Source organism: Hypoxylon fragiforme, assembly GCF_022984875.1.
Source record: "Hypoxylon fragiforme strain CBS 206.31 chromosome Unknown GGS25scaffold_6, whole genome shotgun sequence".
Classification (NCBI taxonomy): Eukaryota; Fungi; Ascomycota; class Sordariomycetes; order Xylariales; family Hypoxylaceae; genus Hypoxylon; species Hypoxylon fragiforme.
The window spans coordinates 620982-637671 of NW_026054761.1; the positions used below are offsets into that span (position 1 = coordinate 620982).

Genomic DNA, 16690 nt, shown 5'->3' on the forward strand with positions numbered 1-16690 from the left:
TCGATTCTCATCCAAAGCAGCGCGACGGATTGAAAATATTCCAGAAGCTGCAGGTGAGGGGTTTTAATCTGGCCTCGTAGGATGAAGAGGCGGTGGAAATAGAAAGCGGCATATCGTGGGGTCTAAAAGTGATGTACGTTGGGGGTGGTGTTTTTTAATATCTGTTATCTTGCAGTCGTTACCCAACAATCAATGCCATATGCAGAGTGACATTCCTTCTTATACTTTTGTGGCTAAGAGGATGACACCTCCGATTTCTTTCCCACTTGCGTGAACGGCGCGTCCTTTTCGACATATGATGATGTCTTAGACATAACTGGTTGGGTCGCTTCCACACGATGTCACCCCTTGTGTCAGCCGTACTTGGTCGCTGCTGAGCATTGTAGAAGCGAAAATCCACTCTCACTCGGACCCTAGGGGTTCGTATATCAGGATGCCTTATTGGCTGTTCCTTTTCCCTTCTAACTGCGTTAGCGCTTATCGTCTTATATACGCCTATCGTCTCTTCCCCTGAGGAAGAAAGTGACAGAGAAGTAGACACATCCTGGCCTAATTTATCGAAGGCCTCTCTTTCATCCTGTCCAACTTGGTTAATATTTCTCTTATTTCACCTGTTCCAACAATGTCTCTTTCAATTGAGCAGCAGCTGCAGTATGCAATTGATGAAGGATACCCGCTCCAGGAGCCGCCGCACGGGGTGATCCCTAACTTTGCCAACGGCGATTCAGTCGCCTTCCAAATTTCTATCACGGCTGGAGTGTGCATCCCGCTCATGATAGTCTTTTCGGTCTTTCGACTGCTTGACAGGACAGTCTTTGGCCGGAGGAGTTTTGTTGTTGACGAGAGTGCGTAACCTGGCCTCGACTATCTTTGAAGGGAAGGCTAATGCAAGGAATCGTCTAGTCGTATTTGCTACAGGACTTGTCGGTTGCCCTTCTATACCGCACTTATTCTCATGCTCGATGCTGACTTGCGTGAAAACCTATAAAGGTGTTCTGTCTCTCCTTCATCGGCGTTGCGGTGGCTAGTATGTACTTCCCAGTCCCCTTTCAAGTGTTTCAACGCTCAAGCTAACTGCTCCATAGCTGTCTTCCAAGGTGTTTTCGGGCATCATGCCTGGGATGTCAAGCTTGCCGACGTCACGCCAGGGGTGATCGCTTTGTCCATTGTGCTTGAACTGATCGCCCCCCTAGCTGTCTGCATCGTCAAGATCACAGTGATGATTCTATACCTCCGCACCTTTGGCAGCCTTAGGTGGATGCGTATCACGTCCATCGTCATCATTTGCCTATTAATTGCTTACCATGTGTCCTTTGCGACTGCTTTTGTTGCTTTGTGCGCGCCGCCCCCCTCAGGTGGCTATTCACAAGTTGCGCTTCTGAAAGCCTTTGTGTCAGACAAGTGCGTGAGCACGGACGTGCTGGTCCTTCTTATGGGAGTTGGCAACTTCTTCACAGACGTAGTGATACTACTGCTTCCGCTTCCCGTTATCTGGCGCCTGCAGATGCCGATGCGACGGAAGATTAAGACTTTAGCCATGTTTCTTACTGGTATTTCGTGAGTTTCTTTCCCCTTTCTTATCTCGCACTCTCTGTTCCCTTCTCTCTCTTTCCGCTACCCCCTCATTTCTCTCCCTTTCTATTCTTTTCTCTTCCCCCTATACTGCGAGAAAGTTACTCACCGTTATTAAGAGCATGCATATCGAGTCTTATTGGTCTCGTGACCAGGGTGAGATATTATAGCATCTATTCGGACCAGGTCCGCATCATGGTACCCATACAAACGACTGCCATGGCCGAAATGGCCGCCGGCGTCATAATCTGCTGCGGACCCTCGGCGGCTGTTGTCTGCCGCTCGATCAAGGACCTGCCCGTGCGGTCCTGGTTGTCACCACCGAGGATCATCGGTGGCTCGTCACACTCCAAAATACTGCTCTCTGATCAGGCTGTGCCGTGTTACCAAGCCAACAAGGATTCATCGTTGTTGCAAAGTATAGTTGACCCCCGGGGCGCGTCAAACGATGTCGAGGTTGACTCTTACCGTTTGGGGCGGTTGGAACCGGTCCACATAGCGGGCATCGGGAAGATGACCGAGTTCAGTGTCTCGCATACCACAAACTAGTGCGTGAGAGAGACAGTGTGCTCCATTTTCATATGATGAAGATAGGTTAACTCCAAATTGGCCTCTCGAATTGCGTTGGACATGTAAGACAAGTTGCTAAGTTGCGTTAACTTAAGGCCTTTAACTTAAGGCCTGGAGAGAAAATGGAGAAAATCAATATTGTGGAAATTCTTCGGCAGTTCAGCAGTTCAGCCTCAGCTACCCATAATATCTAAGGGTTTCATTGGCTTTACACAGTAGTTATCGCCAATTAGTTACATCGTATGTATTGTACATAACTATGTCTGGATCTCGTTTAGCGCTCTGACAGGGATGCCCCATGGGGGTCCCATTGGGGTCTAGCTATGACCAAGGCCTTCCCCAATCGCCCCATATGCTTCATTTTGTTCCTTACACAAGTAACCTAACCCTAGAGCTTTACATAGGTTAGTTTACACCCACCGATGGTTATGTGCATTCGCGCGTTCTTCTACTACAGAGCTGCCCGCCTATAATACCTATTAGGTAACTATTCCTACCAGCTAATTACCCTTGTGCCATATATGGCTTTCTCCTCCGCACGGACAAGGAGGCGCCCGGTGACGGGATAATATTATACTCAATCCACAAGTTGTCAGGCCTCTTGGCTAGGACCTCAACCTCGTAGTCCACTAGTACGTGCGCCATAATCATCTTGACAAAATCGACAGCGAAGAAACGTCCGGGGCACGCATGCTTGCCAATTCCCCATGCTGAGAAGTGCTCGTCAGTCTCAACAGCAGCCGCTGCAGCGCACCCTGGCTTTACAACCTTCTCCCCTTCTTCCGGTTCGCCTTTACCCTGCACTTCGGCCTTTCTCATGAACCTATCGTGCACATAGTCAAACGCACGCGAGTACAGCCTCTCGTCATGATGCAATCCCCACCCCGAAATGCACACTGTGGTCCCCTCGGCTAGCCTTATACCATCCCCTCCGTTAGGCAAAGCCACACCACCGGGCCGCATGACCCTGCGGCGCAGAGTTCGCGGCGCGACGCCCCACAAGCGCATGCTCTCCCGCAGCGCACTGTCCAGTCGGCGCATCCCATTCAGCCGCTCCCGGCGGCATTCTGCGGGCCCCCACTCGGCAGCGAACGCGAGCGCCTCGTCACGGAGCGCGCCGGAGACAGCGGGAGAACCGGAAAAGACGTCCAGAAGCAAGTTGCAGGCCGTCAAGGTCGAGGTGTGTATGGTGGCGAAGTTGAGCGCCATGAGGCGCCTACCAAGGAAGTCGGGCGTGCGCTCGGGCGATGATGGCGGGAAGCGCGTGGCCGCGCTGGTGACGAGCCACGAGGCGAAGAGGTGCGGGCGCAACTTCTGGCCCTTGCTATGGCGGGAAACGAGGTCCTCAAATAGCGGGAGCAGGTGCTGAGCGCAGCGAGCGTAGGCGGTAGCGATGGGGAGCTGCACAAGCTTGCCTGCGAGGTTTCGGAGGAACCGTCGGGGGACGAGGTTGAGTATAAGACCGTAAGTTGAGACATGCGTGACGTAGCGGATCGTGCTCTCGACGAAGTTGTTGTTGGCACCTGTGGGTAGTTCAGGAGTTTCAGTACTTAACAAGCTACGAAGGAGGGAGAAAAAGGAGACTTACAAAGATCCTGGCCGGTAAAGACGCGGCTAGACGCCCTTGCCACAACACGACGGATGGTGTCATCAAGGACGACTACACGCCAGCGCTCCGTGTCACTGCCCCAGAGCTCCTCTAGCGCGCGCCCGACCTCGTCCCACATGTCGGCCTCCACCACATCTAGATTTGCCGTCAGTTCACGGCGGATCAGTGGCTCATGTGTGGGGTCGACGCCAATCTCAGGGCGTAAAAACGTCGTCGGGATGTTGAGCGCATCAAGCTGCGCCCACTTGGCACTGAGATGATTTTCAGGCTGGGCAACAAGCCACGGTAACATCGATGGCGGTAACACGATGCTGTCGCCAAATATTCCAGGCAGGAAGTAAGGCCGGTCATCGATCAGTTGCTGTGGGAAAGAATATTCATCAATACTTAATCATCTGCTGATATTTTGTTGTAGCTACGGTTATCTACCTTCTGGTAAACAGATAGGAGTATCTCCTTTCCTTTGGTCAGGCTACGCAGTGAACCTAAAAACGGCCACTTAGATCCGGCAGATGGTATCTTAATGGCTGGTTTGGTGATCCACGACCAGATGAGAAGGCCACAGAGTCCCAGTGCAATAATAATGATATGAATCATGATTTGAGGCATTATCGTACCAAGTTGAGGAAAGTAGGTTGCAAGGAAGGAGAATAGGTACCTCTAGCCTACAATAATAGGGGTTTTGCCTTTAAAGCCGAGGGTTTGGTGATAGATGCAGTGGCGTGTAGCACATCACTACTGTGGTGTATGTCTAACAAGCAGGTGCCATACAACCCTACATGTACTGCATGAAATTATATATAGATAAGGTTAAGTACAGTACATCCGGGATTCTGTCAATAATGCGACATTGAAGTTGTGTAACCATGCGCGAGAATAAGCAAAACCAACAAAGGTGGGGTACAAGGTACATACATACCTAGATAAAAGACATCCTCCCTGCGAACCAAGACAGCTGATTCTAATTTCAACTTCATATACTATGTAGTAGTAGATATATTTGCCCGAGATAAGAAGACAGGGTCATTGCATCCGTTGGTCTTATTTTCCTTCCAGAAAGGTGCTATTAACTGCTCTTGTCTTACCCCGTCTTACCTCGTCTTACTTATGCCCTGTAGGCTACAGCCTTGCCAGTCTCTGTTTACCTACATCCTATATCCTCCTTCGTTTGTGGCCTATTCAACTCTCCCACCATGTCAACCTCCATTGGCGATACTGGCCCTCTGCTCATCCTCGCCATCGCCGGTCCTGTAACTTACTTCCTTGCTCGCAACATGTTTGGCCACGACTCCCGTGAGCCGCCGCTGGCGCCGGCCTCCATCCCCCTCGTAAGCCATGTCATTGGCTTGTCGCGCAGCTCGTTCGACTACCACGTTGAGCTCAGGTGCGTTCCCCTCCCCTTCCCCCTCCCCTTCCTCCACCTCGAACACCGGGTGAACCCCCCTAACAGAATAAAAATAGCAAGCAAATCAACGCGCCCATCTTCACCATGCCCCTTCCTGGACAGAAGATGTATGTCGTCACCCAACCGGAGCTCATCCAGCTAGCGCAGAAGCAGCACCGGACGCTCGCGTTTCCGCCCATCGAGGCCAAGTTCGCGACTACGGTGGTCGGCCTCAGCCCGGAGGCGCAGGCCATTCTCGCGCGAAACGTCAACGGTGACGACGGCGACCATGGCCTATCGATGGAGACGTACGCCGCCATGCGCGCCGCGCTGCACCCGGGCCCGGCGCTCGATGACATGAACCGCGCCATGCTTGTCGAGATTGGCAAGGCACTCGACCTGCTGCTGCAGCCAGCAGCGACGGGAGAGAAGACGACGTGCAGGCGGCTCGGCCTACACGCGTGGCTGCAGGATAAGCTGACAGTAGCCACGACGCGCGCCGTCTACGGCCCGCAGAACCCGTTCGACGACAAGCAGGTCGCCGACGCGTTCTGGGAGTTCGAGGGCGGCCTCATGTCGATCCTAGTCGGCTTCTTGCCGTCGATCACGGCCCGAAAGCCCGTCGCAGCACGCACCAAGGTGGCGCAGGCGTTCGAGAGATACTACAAGGTGGGCGGCGTGGAGCAGGCGTCGGCCTACGCTAAGAACCGCTACCAGGTCGAGGTCAACAACAAGTTCCCGCTCAGGGATACCGCGCTCTCTTCGGTGGGCGGCACCATCGCGCTGCTGGTCAACACGGTGCCGGCCCTATTCTGGGTTCTGCTGCACCTGTACCAGTACCCGGGCCTGCTGCAAGAAATCCGGGACGAGGTCGACGCCTGCATAGATGCCAATTCCACCGGCACTGCCCTTAAGATTATCGACATGGTGCTACTCAAGGAAAAATGTCCTCTCCTACTATCGGCCTACCAGGAGGTCCTCCGGTACCGCACCATCGGCGCATCTGTGCGCGAGGTTATGGAAGACACGCACCTGGGCCCCTACCTCCTCAAGAAGGGCGCCATGCTGCAGATGCCCTCGCGCGTCATCCACACCGACACAACCCTTTGGGGCGACACGGACTTCCGCCCGCGCCGATTCCTCGCGGAAGAAAAAGAGAAAAAGTCCCGCCCCCGCGACGTGTGCTTCCGTGCCTTTGGCGGCGGCAAGACGCTGTGTCCCGGACGACACTTTGCGACGAATGAGATTCTTGCCGTCGTCGCGTTGTTCGTCGCGCGCTTTGACATGAAGCCGGTTGATGGCGGGGAGTGGAAGTTTCCGACAACGGCGAATACGAATGTGGCGGCGGCGGTGATGGGCCCGGACTACGATGTCGAGGTGGAGATTGCGACGCGGGAGGGTTGCCAGGGAGACCGGTGGGCGGTTAGGCTGGAGGCGTCGGATAAGACGTTTGCGATTGTGACAGAGGATGTTGTGGGGGAGGAAAATTAGGGTTAAAAAAAGAGTTAAAAAAAGGGGGGGCGTCAAGTATTAATGTAAATTAGTCTATAGGTTCATAACGGCCCATCTCTAATCTGCCATATACAGCAACAACAACTTCAATTGTTCCTTTGCATGCAAATTAGGTCGCTTGTAATAGCAATTGCCAACGATGATACTAAAAAGAAGATCATGATGCTTTGCCTAGCGCCAGAAATCTATTAGAAATCCGAACAAGTCATGAAGGCCGAGTGTGGGCTAGCCATTTGGATTCTAGTCAAGAATCCCCCTGAACTAATAACTACTAACCGTAGAGCACCGTCCGTCAAGGAAACTATAATAAACCTAGCCAGCTGGGGCACACAAGTTTCCCGCGGCGACGGAATCACGGAACGAGAGCTTCACTTTAACTACACCAATGAATATCTAATCACGACACACAAGTTGAAAGCATCATCAGACACAAGGTATATCCAACACAACGCCAACATAACTCTTATTGGTGACAGGTTCTAACAAACAAGATCCGATCCAAGATTCCTCCCCCTAACCCCCTAACTTCACACATGGCCGAAATAAAATATAACCAACCACCCACTTCTTCTTTGTCCATCCCACAACCTCAACATACCTAGGTAGGTAGGTTACCAACCTAGTCGTCCATTCCATTCCATTCCATTCCAAGGCTATCAAGCGCTGCTAGCCAGCAACTGGATCTGGAGGCACTCGGCGCTGGGGAGCTTCGTCGGGTCCGGGTCCACGCCGTAGAAGAGCTCGAACGTGTGGTCGACCGGGCACGCCCAGAAGCCTGTGCGCCGCGTTATCACATTAGCGTACTTCTACTACCTACCTACCTACCTACCTACCCACCCAGTATTTTCAAGAACGATGGAATGGAAAGGGGGGGGGGTTAGGGTTAGGGTTGACTAGGCAGCTTACCATTCGAGTCAGCGTTATACGTCAGCAGACGGCTCCCATCGAGCGCGAACCCGGTGCTCGACGCCCCCTGCTGCGAGACGACCTGGCCGACGGCGCCGGCGGGCACGGCGGGGATCTCGACGCCCCAGGGGTACGTGTTGCCGAGGTCTGGATTCAATCAATCAATCAGTCTTCCTCTCCTCTCTCTCTCTCCTCGGCAGAAAAGCTTTGTTTGGTGGTGGTGGTGGTGGTGGATTGATTGATTGATTGGTTAACTGTGCTTTACCTACCGAAATAAAGACGCCCCCCAGCGAGGTGCGCCGCGTCCGACTCGTAGGCGGACGGCCGCTGGATCTGGATCACGTTCGCGCCCGCGGCCTCGGAGTAGACGTTGGTGAGGGCCCAGGCGGCGAGGGCGCCGCCGGTTGCGTGGAGGCGGAGCTGCTGCTGCTGCGGCGCTTGGCGGGCTGCCGCGGTGGTTGGCACGGCTAGGGTGGCGGCTGCGAAAGCTAGAGCGGTGGCGATGGTGGACTGCATGTTGGTTTCTTCGGGGGGGGGGGGGGGGGGGGAGGTATATAAGGAGGAAAGATTAGGTGTAGGTAGTTAAGATAAACGGTAGGTATAGCGGAGTGATAATCTTAGGATAGTTAGATAGTGAGATGTTTGTTTTCGAATGAGTCTTTCGTGATTTAGAAGAAAGCTATATTTGACGGAAACCAACAGACTTTATATTTCCCAGTGAAGTGTTCTGAGGTTGTATATTCTCGTATTGGTGGTGACTTTATTTCTACCTACTTGTTGCCCCTATTCCATGTAACACCAACATTCATGACAGTATTCAAGGCTTCTCATCGTAACCCGATTTGGAAAGAAACGGAGGAGTAATTGATACGAACACACGTCATTTGTTAAGATTCGTATTCTATAAATTCTTTCGCCGCAGCGACTGGATACTATGCCTTCCCCTATGCCAATGCTTGGGTGATGGCGCCAGCCATGCGCGTGAGTCGTTTGTCCATCGAAATTAGCATCCTGTCAGCTTCGTGATAGATCTCATCTTGTAAGAGAAACAACGTTGTATCGTTAAATACCTATGGCCCTGGGATGTCCGCATATACGGGATCATAGCCTATGAAGGTGTATTTTGGTAGGCCATTGGCAGGTGGCTGTGAGTTATGCTTCATCTAAGTTTTCTTATGTCTCTTTGCTATGCCTAATGCCTGCCCTGAGCTACGATGCATCCAGCGGTCAGAGAATATACATAGGGGAGCAGATTTACGAGGTGCCAAGTTGGAGGATTGCGTCGGGCTGCGATGCCCATCCAAGGTAATTACCTATGTGTTCTAGACAGACAGCTAATTTCCCAAGTGGTGTTTGCATTAGTTAATAAACTTTCCACCACATCCTCCACAAAGCTCAGCCGAGATCTCGCCCATGATGGTATCCCTAAGCTCCGGCGCCATAACGACGATATCCTCTCGCTTAAGGCACTTGGAGCCGCACACGCCACAGGTCCTCGACAACCCAGGGGTTAATATAGGAAGGCCAGTGGTAGCACATGTAGCTAGGGATAAAGTTAGAAGATCTGTACAAGTACTTGGAAAAGCTCTGAGTTCAAGTTGGTTGCTTACCAAACAAATGTCCTTTGCCACAACGCGACGCCTTGCCGATAGGCTCGAGGGATAGGTTGCAGAAGGAGCACTGCTGCTTGCGGCCGACCAATGCAAACCGAGCCTTTAACGCGATCTGCTGCTTATTGTCCTGCTCTTCCAGGATACTAACGCCTGGAACAGGGGGACCTCCACCATACATCCACTCCCACGCCCTCGCCTCGGTGCTGAGTTTCTTCATGGCTAGAGCAGTATGTGTTGTTTCGTTCTGGTCTGCGCCACGATCGTATCTTCCAAACAGTACCCGGCACTTCACCCCTGCGTACGTGTCTCGCCCGTACGAGACTGTGTTATGCTGGCTGACGAAGACAGCGGTGACGCCACCCCCCGGGCTCGATGCCATTCCCCAGATGCGGATTCTGTTGACATGCACCTGGTCCTCCGTATCTATGCCGGCAAAGCCATCCTCGAGATCCGAATCGGTTTCCCCTGGGGACTCAAGATCCATATCATCGTCGTAGTCCAAGCCGCCTTCCGACTCCACACTGGCGCCATCTAAGACGTGCCGATATGCGAGAGCTCGCGGAAGATGGAGCTGGACTATCTGGTTGATTTCGGTAGCCCACCGCGGTCCAAGACTACCATCTTCGGGGTTTGGAGGCAGGGGAAGGTTGGTTTGATACCAACCATCGTTCTCGTGAGACGCGGAAAGTCGTACGAGGGAGTACGAGGGCGATGGTGTTGTCTGTGATAATGATGGAGGATGAATAATGAGTCCTGTAATCCGCGAGTAAGAAATTAGAATCACTGAGAAAAGGTCGTCGTTTACCTACCGGTAATGGGATTTTGGGCTACGCTGTTGTTTTCCGGTGGCGGGTACGTAGTGCCACATTCATCAGTATGGTGCTTGCCGATTTTGAAGCAAGGCCCGTCGAGGGGGACTTGAAACGCCTGTACTTTAGTGGGCGTGGCGATCATACCGCGGCAAACCTTTGAAGTCCCAATCGTCCATATCTAATCTGAATCAGCGAGGAGCTCAACGGAAGAGTAGTATCATCTGTATAATAGCTTACGAGGTCTTCCCAAACCACGAATGCGTCCGGGGCTAGGTAAAGGCAGACGCCATTTATATCAACATGACTGGCAATCACTTCCGGAGCCTGCATATCGCTATGTGGCCCCTTTATAGTGATTTTCCTAAACCCGACATAGTCCTTTGTGATGTAGGATATCATGCTAATCTTTGAATCGCCCTTTTTTAACCATGGACTCCAACTCAGTGAGAACGATGAGCCGGATGGTGAATAGTCCGGATCAGTCGGCTAGAATAAGAATTTGTAAGTGAATGCCAATAATCATAGGATGGGAGATGATCGGGACACACACATCAGATTCTGGATGAGGTCCTTCGGCAACGAATCTTGCAACCTCTTCAACCCTCCATTTACCACCATCGCCAGGAGTCGCATTAGAATCATGTTGGGATTGAACCGAGACGATAGCGATCTCATCGTCATCGTTGGCATACGCAAGAAGTGCGCCATAACCGTCGGTGTCTTTGGCCCATGCGAAGGATGTTATATACTCCTTCATGTACTCGGCCTTATTTCCGTGGGCGATTGGCAACAGTAAGCCTGCGCCTACGCCCCAAGCAGCCAGCCACGGTCTTAAAGACCTAGTGCTGTGCCCATGATGGTTATAATGGCTCATCCCATCGGAAGCACCTTCACAGTAGACGACGATGGCCCCAGAGCCAGAGAGGACAGCAAGGACAGATCGATTCATACGACTTAGCCCACAGGGAGACCACTCCAACGCCACCACATGGTTCATGGAGCTACCCTGGCCCGCAACTGTACCTGAACCACCACCTCCCGGAACATAATCGTACCGCGGAAACTCTTGTCCAACAAGGTCAAACAACGGTCGATTTAGTTTGGGGTCCCTATGTTCCACGCTCGGAAAGCGAAGGGCAGCCTCATTATACTGCCTCACCACTCCATAATCCAAACCATCTCCGGCCTGGGGAATGGAGAACTCGGGAATGAATAAGATGACGCAGTCATCGCAACCGAGAGCCAGCTCAGCGTCGGGAGACCACGAAATATTGTGTGTACTTGCTGGAACGGCAGTCAGGTTGAATGACTCCAGAGGCAGTACGTTTATGTGATGTTCAGAAGCCATTTTGAAGTAAACGGGTTGTTGTTCATAGGATTTGTATCATTGTGATAAAACGTGTACAGAGTACCTAGTAGTCCTTGCATAGCAAGAACCTCTTTAGTATAGATGTTAGTAACGTTAGTCTTAAAAGAGGAGGGATGAATGGTTTTTTATATATAATTCAATGCTGGAATATGACATTCAATGTTCTCGTGAGGTTGAAAATTGACAACCATAAAGCATTGATGCTTGTACTGTAACTAGTTATAGGTACTACTAGTAGTACCTACATATGTAGTACTCCGTACTGTACCCTACCTAGAAGTACCTAACCTATCTATTTAGCGCCTTTATATTTTGTTTTTATAGGGTATTCTATCTTACAGTCCCCCCCCTTTGCTGAAATGGAAAAGAAAAGAAAAACACCAAAATGGATTGATTACAGGTAGTTAATTTGTTTCATTTTATTTCATGTTAATTCATCATTATCATAATATGTGAACTTCTGATTTTACTATGCCTGTGGTGACTCCATGTATGATCCGAGAGCCCATACAAGCGCACAGCTGGCTAATGCTGTTGCACCTACCAATCTTTTCGTATACCAGTTGTCATCCGTCAACGGCTTGGCCATTTGGATTTTCTTTGCCGGTAGAGGTAGAGGTTGAGGTTGAGGTTTGCTTGCTTTTGTGTTATTATGTCTCTTTGCTGCCGTTGCTTCTTCTTGGTCAGCCAATATCCGTAGCTTCGCGATAGTCCTGCTGAGTGACAACATCTCTTCATCAACCGTATTGTTCCTTGATCCATCTACCTCTACATTCTGGATGTTTCCAAAGAAGTCGGTCAACAGACGACTTCGCGCTGCCTCTGGGCCGCCTCGGAATAGATCGTACCGAACACCGGCATTGGAATGTATCTTCTCGTAGTTGTAACTATCGAATAGGTCCCCAACGGTCTTCTTACTGCCCAGGTCCTTGACTTCGGACTCGAGAAATTCGAGATTATAATATGTGTATCGATCAATTACTGCAACCCCGACGTCGTTATCGGCATGGTGCGAGTAGGAAGACTGATCTAGCTCGGAAGACCCAGTAGCGATGATGTTGGGAGAGTATAGTTTGCTATACATGGTGTTTGCTTGACACGTGTCGATCATGAATAATATTTCGTGGTACCTGTTGCATAGCCATTGTCAGTCTGGACATCGCCTAACTTTCCTTAGGTTTATTCACCTTCTCTTCTCCCACATCTGCTCGAATGCGTCCGCCAGGTCAAATGCGCCAATCTCCTCCGCGTCCTGAAATTTCAAAAATTCATTTCCGCCGTGTCCCGTCATATACACCAAGATATTGCTTCGGTCATCGGTAAGTAGCCGCTTGCTCCTGGGCATCTCGTCGCCAACGCGGTCTGTTAACAATCGGATGAAGTTCTCAACAGTGACTTCATATCCTCGGTAATCAACTTCGATGTTGTCCCCGTATAGATCAACTGCGCGGTCTGCGTTACTATACACGGTCCCGGGGAAAGCGTTTCGGGGGTTGCAAGCCATGTCGTCGGGAAGCATAAGGATAATCTGTGAGTCGGGGATACCTAGTCGCTTGACGGTCCGGTACATGGACAGGACATTGGCGAGATGGCGATAGTTGAACCAGAACCTGGAAGTGCCAACCAAAACAGCCCAGTTGCTGGTGTGCTCAGCCACTACGGGCTGTATGGGAGCCAGGAACGAGGAGGCCAAAAGCGCCGGGAGATACAAGGCATTGGGGAGCCTCATGATGGATGTTTGAAAAATAGAGTAGGTACTCGTTTGATAGTATGTCGACGCCGACGAGTAGCAGGTAGTAAGTAGTAGTACTACTACTAGACTTGGTAGGTAAGAATGAACATTGAATGTTGAACAGGAACCAAATAACTAACTATTGATTTGTAATCGCGCCTAGAATCTAGATACTAGGTAGTTACATGTCAATTTAAGTTGTACCAAGGTACTAATCGTAGTACCTAGTATAAATGCATGTATTAACTTATGCATATATTGTACATATGAAGGGGGAAAGGGGGGCAGGCCTAGCCTCATAGCTTTTGACAGGGGCTTCAAGGGGCGTCCAATAGCCCTAAACCAGCTTGACATGCACCTAGCCGATTGGATTTTAGGCTGTCAGAGGACCCTTTAGTACCAACTATCGTTAGTCGAACCCCAACTCATGATCTGCCCCGCTTTATTGTCATGCGCCCTTGCAGGTGCAGCGGTGGCGCCGTATTAACTTCGAATCTTATTAAAGAATGGGAATATTATAGGTACATTATAATGTCCATATCTCGATTCTCTAGGTACTAGAAAAGATCTATTAATTTTAAATAGATTATGTATTAAAAAAAAGAAAAGGTTTAAAACTAATCCTTGCAGGATAGGCCTTTTACTTATATCCTTTTATTTTATTTATAATAGGTGGTATTTACTATAATATCTATTAAAGAGAATATAGGTTAAGCGAGCGGCTTGCTTTTTAAGGTATAATGTTATAATAATATAATAAGAAAAGTTTTTAAACTATGTAATAAAGTTTAATATCCCTAAAGAAAATCTCGTAATTTCTAGTAAAAGAAAAAAAATAAAGGAAAGTAATAAAAGTTTTAAAAAAAAAAAAACGAAACGTTAATAAAGGAAATTTCGGCAAATAAAATGGTAATAAAGGAAATTATAATAAAAGAAAAAAAAGAGGTAAAGATATAAATAAATGAAATTACTAATAAAGGAAAAAATAAATAAAGGAAAATTATAAAGATATAATTATAAAGGAAATATAAGGATGTAATAAGTGTTTTTTTTTTCTTTTATATTTATTTATCCTTTTTTTTTTTTAACCTTTTCTTTTATAATCGTGATTATAAGGGTAAGGCTAGCTTATTATTCGTTTAAAAATAACCCGTTTAAGAGGAGAAACGTTTAAAGCGGTTTTTATAATATGTTATTTTTTCGATAATAAATTTATTTAAATTATAAAGTTAATATGAGGATTATTTAATTTATATTCTTATAATAAAGGGTCCCGTTTATTTTTTTCAAAGTTTTAAGGTTTTATTTTTTTAATAAATTATTACTAAGTTATCCTTTTTTATTTGAGGCGTGCGAGAAATATATATATAATTACGTGTTAATTATTTTTTTTTTCTTAATTAAAAAATCGTTTTCCAATAATGTTAAAGTCTTATTAAATAATTTATTATTAAGTTATTAAGCCAATTTTTAACTAAGAAAAGCTTTACCTTATTATTTTATAAATAACGTATTAATAAGCCTAGGTTTTTTAAGGGGTATTTTTATTTAAATGTTTTAACCGGTAGGTTTTTATAAAAGATTTTATACGACGAGAATTTAATATTTTTTATATATTAACAATTTATATTTATTATTACTTTTATTAGTTAGGATATTTAATTTATAAATTTTATTAATATTTTTATTAATAACAAATTAATAGTTTTTTTTAATATAATTTAAAAAATTTTATTAAATATTTTAACGAGGCTTACGCTAGTATATAAGTTCGAAAATTTATAAATTATCGCGATTTTTATCGATTTTATTTTAGTTATTATTTTTACCAATATAAACGTAAATTTAAGGTTAAAGTAAAAGGTTAAAGGTTTTATTTTTATATTTACAACTTATAAGTTAAATTTTTTTAACACGTTTATTAATGTGATTTTTTTAATTAAAATAATTTAATTATATCGGTTAAAGTAATATATAATAACTAAAATATATCGTATTTTATATAATATTATTAAAAACAGCTTAATAAAATCGACGGTTAAAACTTATAAAGGTGTGTATATAGTAACGGGTTACAAGGGTATTAAAGGTTAAAACGGTTTATGGTACGTATAAAAAAAATAGTTTTTAATGTAATTAATTATATTTTAGGTTATATAAGGCTAATATATAAATCAATTTAATCGTTTTAACGTAATTACCTTAAAAAAGTGCTCGTTTATATTATAAGTTATTTAAAGTGTTTTAATTATTTTTTCTTAATAAAGGCATTTTTATTAATAACTTTTATATTTATATTATAATTTATTATTTTAAAGTTTATAATATCTCGCTTTATTTCGTAAAAAGCGTAATTTCACACGATTTAACGAGTTAACAATTTTTTTCGTAAGTATTTAATATATATTTATATATTAATTATTTTAAGCGTACTTAAAAAGTGCTTTAAACTTTGCCGAAGGTGCTTTAAATTTTATTAATTATAAGGTTAATATTAAACCTTTTAACGATTTTAATAATACCTTATATTTATTTTTATTATTATTTTACTTTTATTATTAACAAATAATAAATTTAAATTTATCGTTTTTTATTAATTTAATAAATCGTAAAATAATATCCATTAAGTTTTATTTATACAAGTTAAAAATATCGTTTATTATTTTCTTTCCTTTTTTTTTTTTATGAATTTAAGAAGGGTTTAATACCCGCCAATATTATTTTTTTAAACTTAAAAACTATTTAACTTTTTTTTATTAAACGACGTTAAATGTTTTATTTAATTATATTTATTTTTTAAGAATATTATTTTTAATAATATATCGGTTATTTAATTTTACCTACTTTTAATATATATAATTTTTATATTTAATATGTGTAATTTTAACGTTTATTTAACATATATTTTATTTATATTTACTAAGTTAAGGAATTATATTAAAGGTTTATAATTAATATAAATAATTAACATTTTTTAAGCTTAAAATATAAAATTATATCGTTATAAGAACTTTATAATAACATATAATTCCTATTTATACGTGTTATAATTTCGTTAAGTTTTTATAAACGTAAAATTATTATACACGATTAAGATGTAAGCTTTATTTCTTAATTATATTATAAAACACTTAACGCTTTATTTAAAGGTATTAAAGTATATTTTTACTAAGGAGTTAAATATAAAATTATATATTTTAATAATTACTAATGTTAAGTTTTTTAATAACGTAAATGTAAGCGTTTTTACCTTATTTCATTTTTAATTAATATTTTTTAAGAGTTATATTAACGGTTTAAAAATTTCCACGTAATTATTAATTTATTATTTATACAACTTAATCGTATTTATAAAAGCTTTAATATAAAATTATTTTATAAGAATTAATTATATTTAAAACCTTTTATAACGCTTTAATTTAATAAATAAGCGGTTATTTATACGATGTACCACCCTTATTATTAAAATTTTTTTAAAGCTTATATAAACTTTTTTATACGTTAATCGTAAACGGGCTTAAAATAATTAAAGGAGGAAATATTTTTTAATTTAATTTTATTATTTCTTTACGTTTTAATGTATAGGAAATATATTATCGATATAAAAGTTT

General features: G+C 44.9%; 6 protein-coding genes across 6 annotated transcripts; 2 read left to right on the forward strand and 4 right to left on the reverse strand.

The window, feature by feature from the left end:
- The first annotated feature begins 130 nt into the window (after positions 1-130).
- GGS25DRAFT_314883 (uncharacterized protein) lies at positions 131-2392 on the forward strand. Its single transcript, XM_049257754.1, has 5 exons — positions 131-845; positions 904-923; positions 991-1027; positions 1086-1557; positions 1692-2392. The coding sequence occupies exons 1-5, from the start codon at positions 623-625 to the stop codon at positions 2119-2121; spliced, it is 1182 nt and encodes a 393-aa protein (XP_049115374.1). The 5' UTR covers positions 131-622; the 3' UTR covers positions 2122-2392.
- Position 2393: 1 nt separating this feature from the next.
- On the reverse strand, positions 2394-4693 carry GGS25DRAFT_314892 (cytochrome P450). Its single transcript, XM_049257755.1, has 3 exons — positions 4181-4693; positions 3731-4112; positions 2394-3665 (listed from the first exon to the last, which is right to left on the reverse strand). The coding sequence occupies exons 1-3, from the start codon at positions 4358-4360 to the stop codon at positions 2647-2649; spliced, it is 1581 nt and encodes a 526-aa protein (XP_049115375.1). The 5' UTR covers positions 4361-4693; the 3' UTR covers positions 2394-2646.
- A 28-nt stretch (positions 4694-4721) lies between these two features.
- GGS25DRAFT_493974 (putative cytochrome P450) lies at positions 4722-6762 on the forward strand. Its single transcript, XM_049261306.1, has 2 exons — positions 4722-5135; positions 5213-6762. Exons 1-2 carry the CDS (start codon positions 4945-4947, stop codon positions 6624-6626), a joined length of 1605 nt encoding a protein of 534 aa, XP_049115376.1. The 5' UTR covers positions 4722-4944; the 3' UTR covers positions 6627-6762.
- Positions 6763-7303: 541 nt separating this feature from the next.
- GGS25DRAFT_522493 (uncharacterized protein) lies at positions 7304-8069 on the reverse strand (the record flags this gene model as incomplete). Its single annotated transcript, XM_049264248.1, has 3 exons — positions 7304-7422; positions 7554-7700; positions 7823-8069. The coding sequence occupies 3 exons, from the start codon at positions 8067-8069 to the stop codon at positions 7304-7306; spliced, it is 513 nt and encodes a 170-aa protein (XP_049115377.1).
- A 447-nt stretch (positions 8070-8516) lies between these two features.
- On the reverse strand, positions 8517-11528 carry GGS25DRAFT_315074 (uncharacterized protein). Its single transcript, XM_049257757.1, has 5 exons — positions 10529-11528; positions 10216-10464; positions 9976-10156; positions 9164-9919; positions 8517-9096 (listed from the first exon to the last, which is right to left on the reverse strand). Exons 1-5 carry the CDS (start codon positions 11324-11326, stop codon positions 8912-8914), a joined length of 2169 nt encoding a protein of 722 aa, XP_049115378.1. The 5' UTR covers positions 11327-11528; the 3' UTR covers positions 8517-8911.
- A 1-nt stretch (position 11529) lies between these two features.
- GGS25DRAFT_315069 (peptidase C13 family-domain-containing protein) lies at positions 11530-13279 on the reverse strand. The gene is made up of 2 exons (XM_049257756.1): positions 12535-13279; positions 11530-12477 (listed from the first exon to the last, which is right to left on the reverse strand). Exons 1-2 carry the CDS (start codon positions 13074-13076, stop codon positions 11817-11819), a joined length of 1203 nt encoding a protein of 400 aa, XP_049115379.1. The 5' UTR covers positions 13077-13279; the 3' UTR covers positions 11530-11816.
- Positions 13280-16690: the final 3411 nt, after the last annotated feature.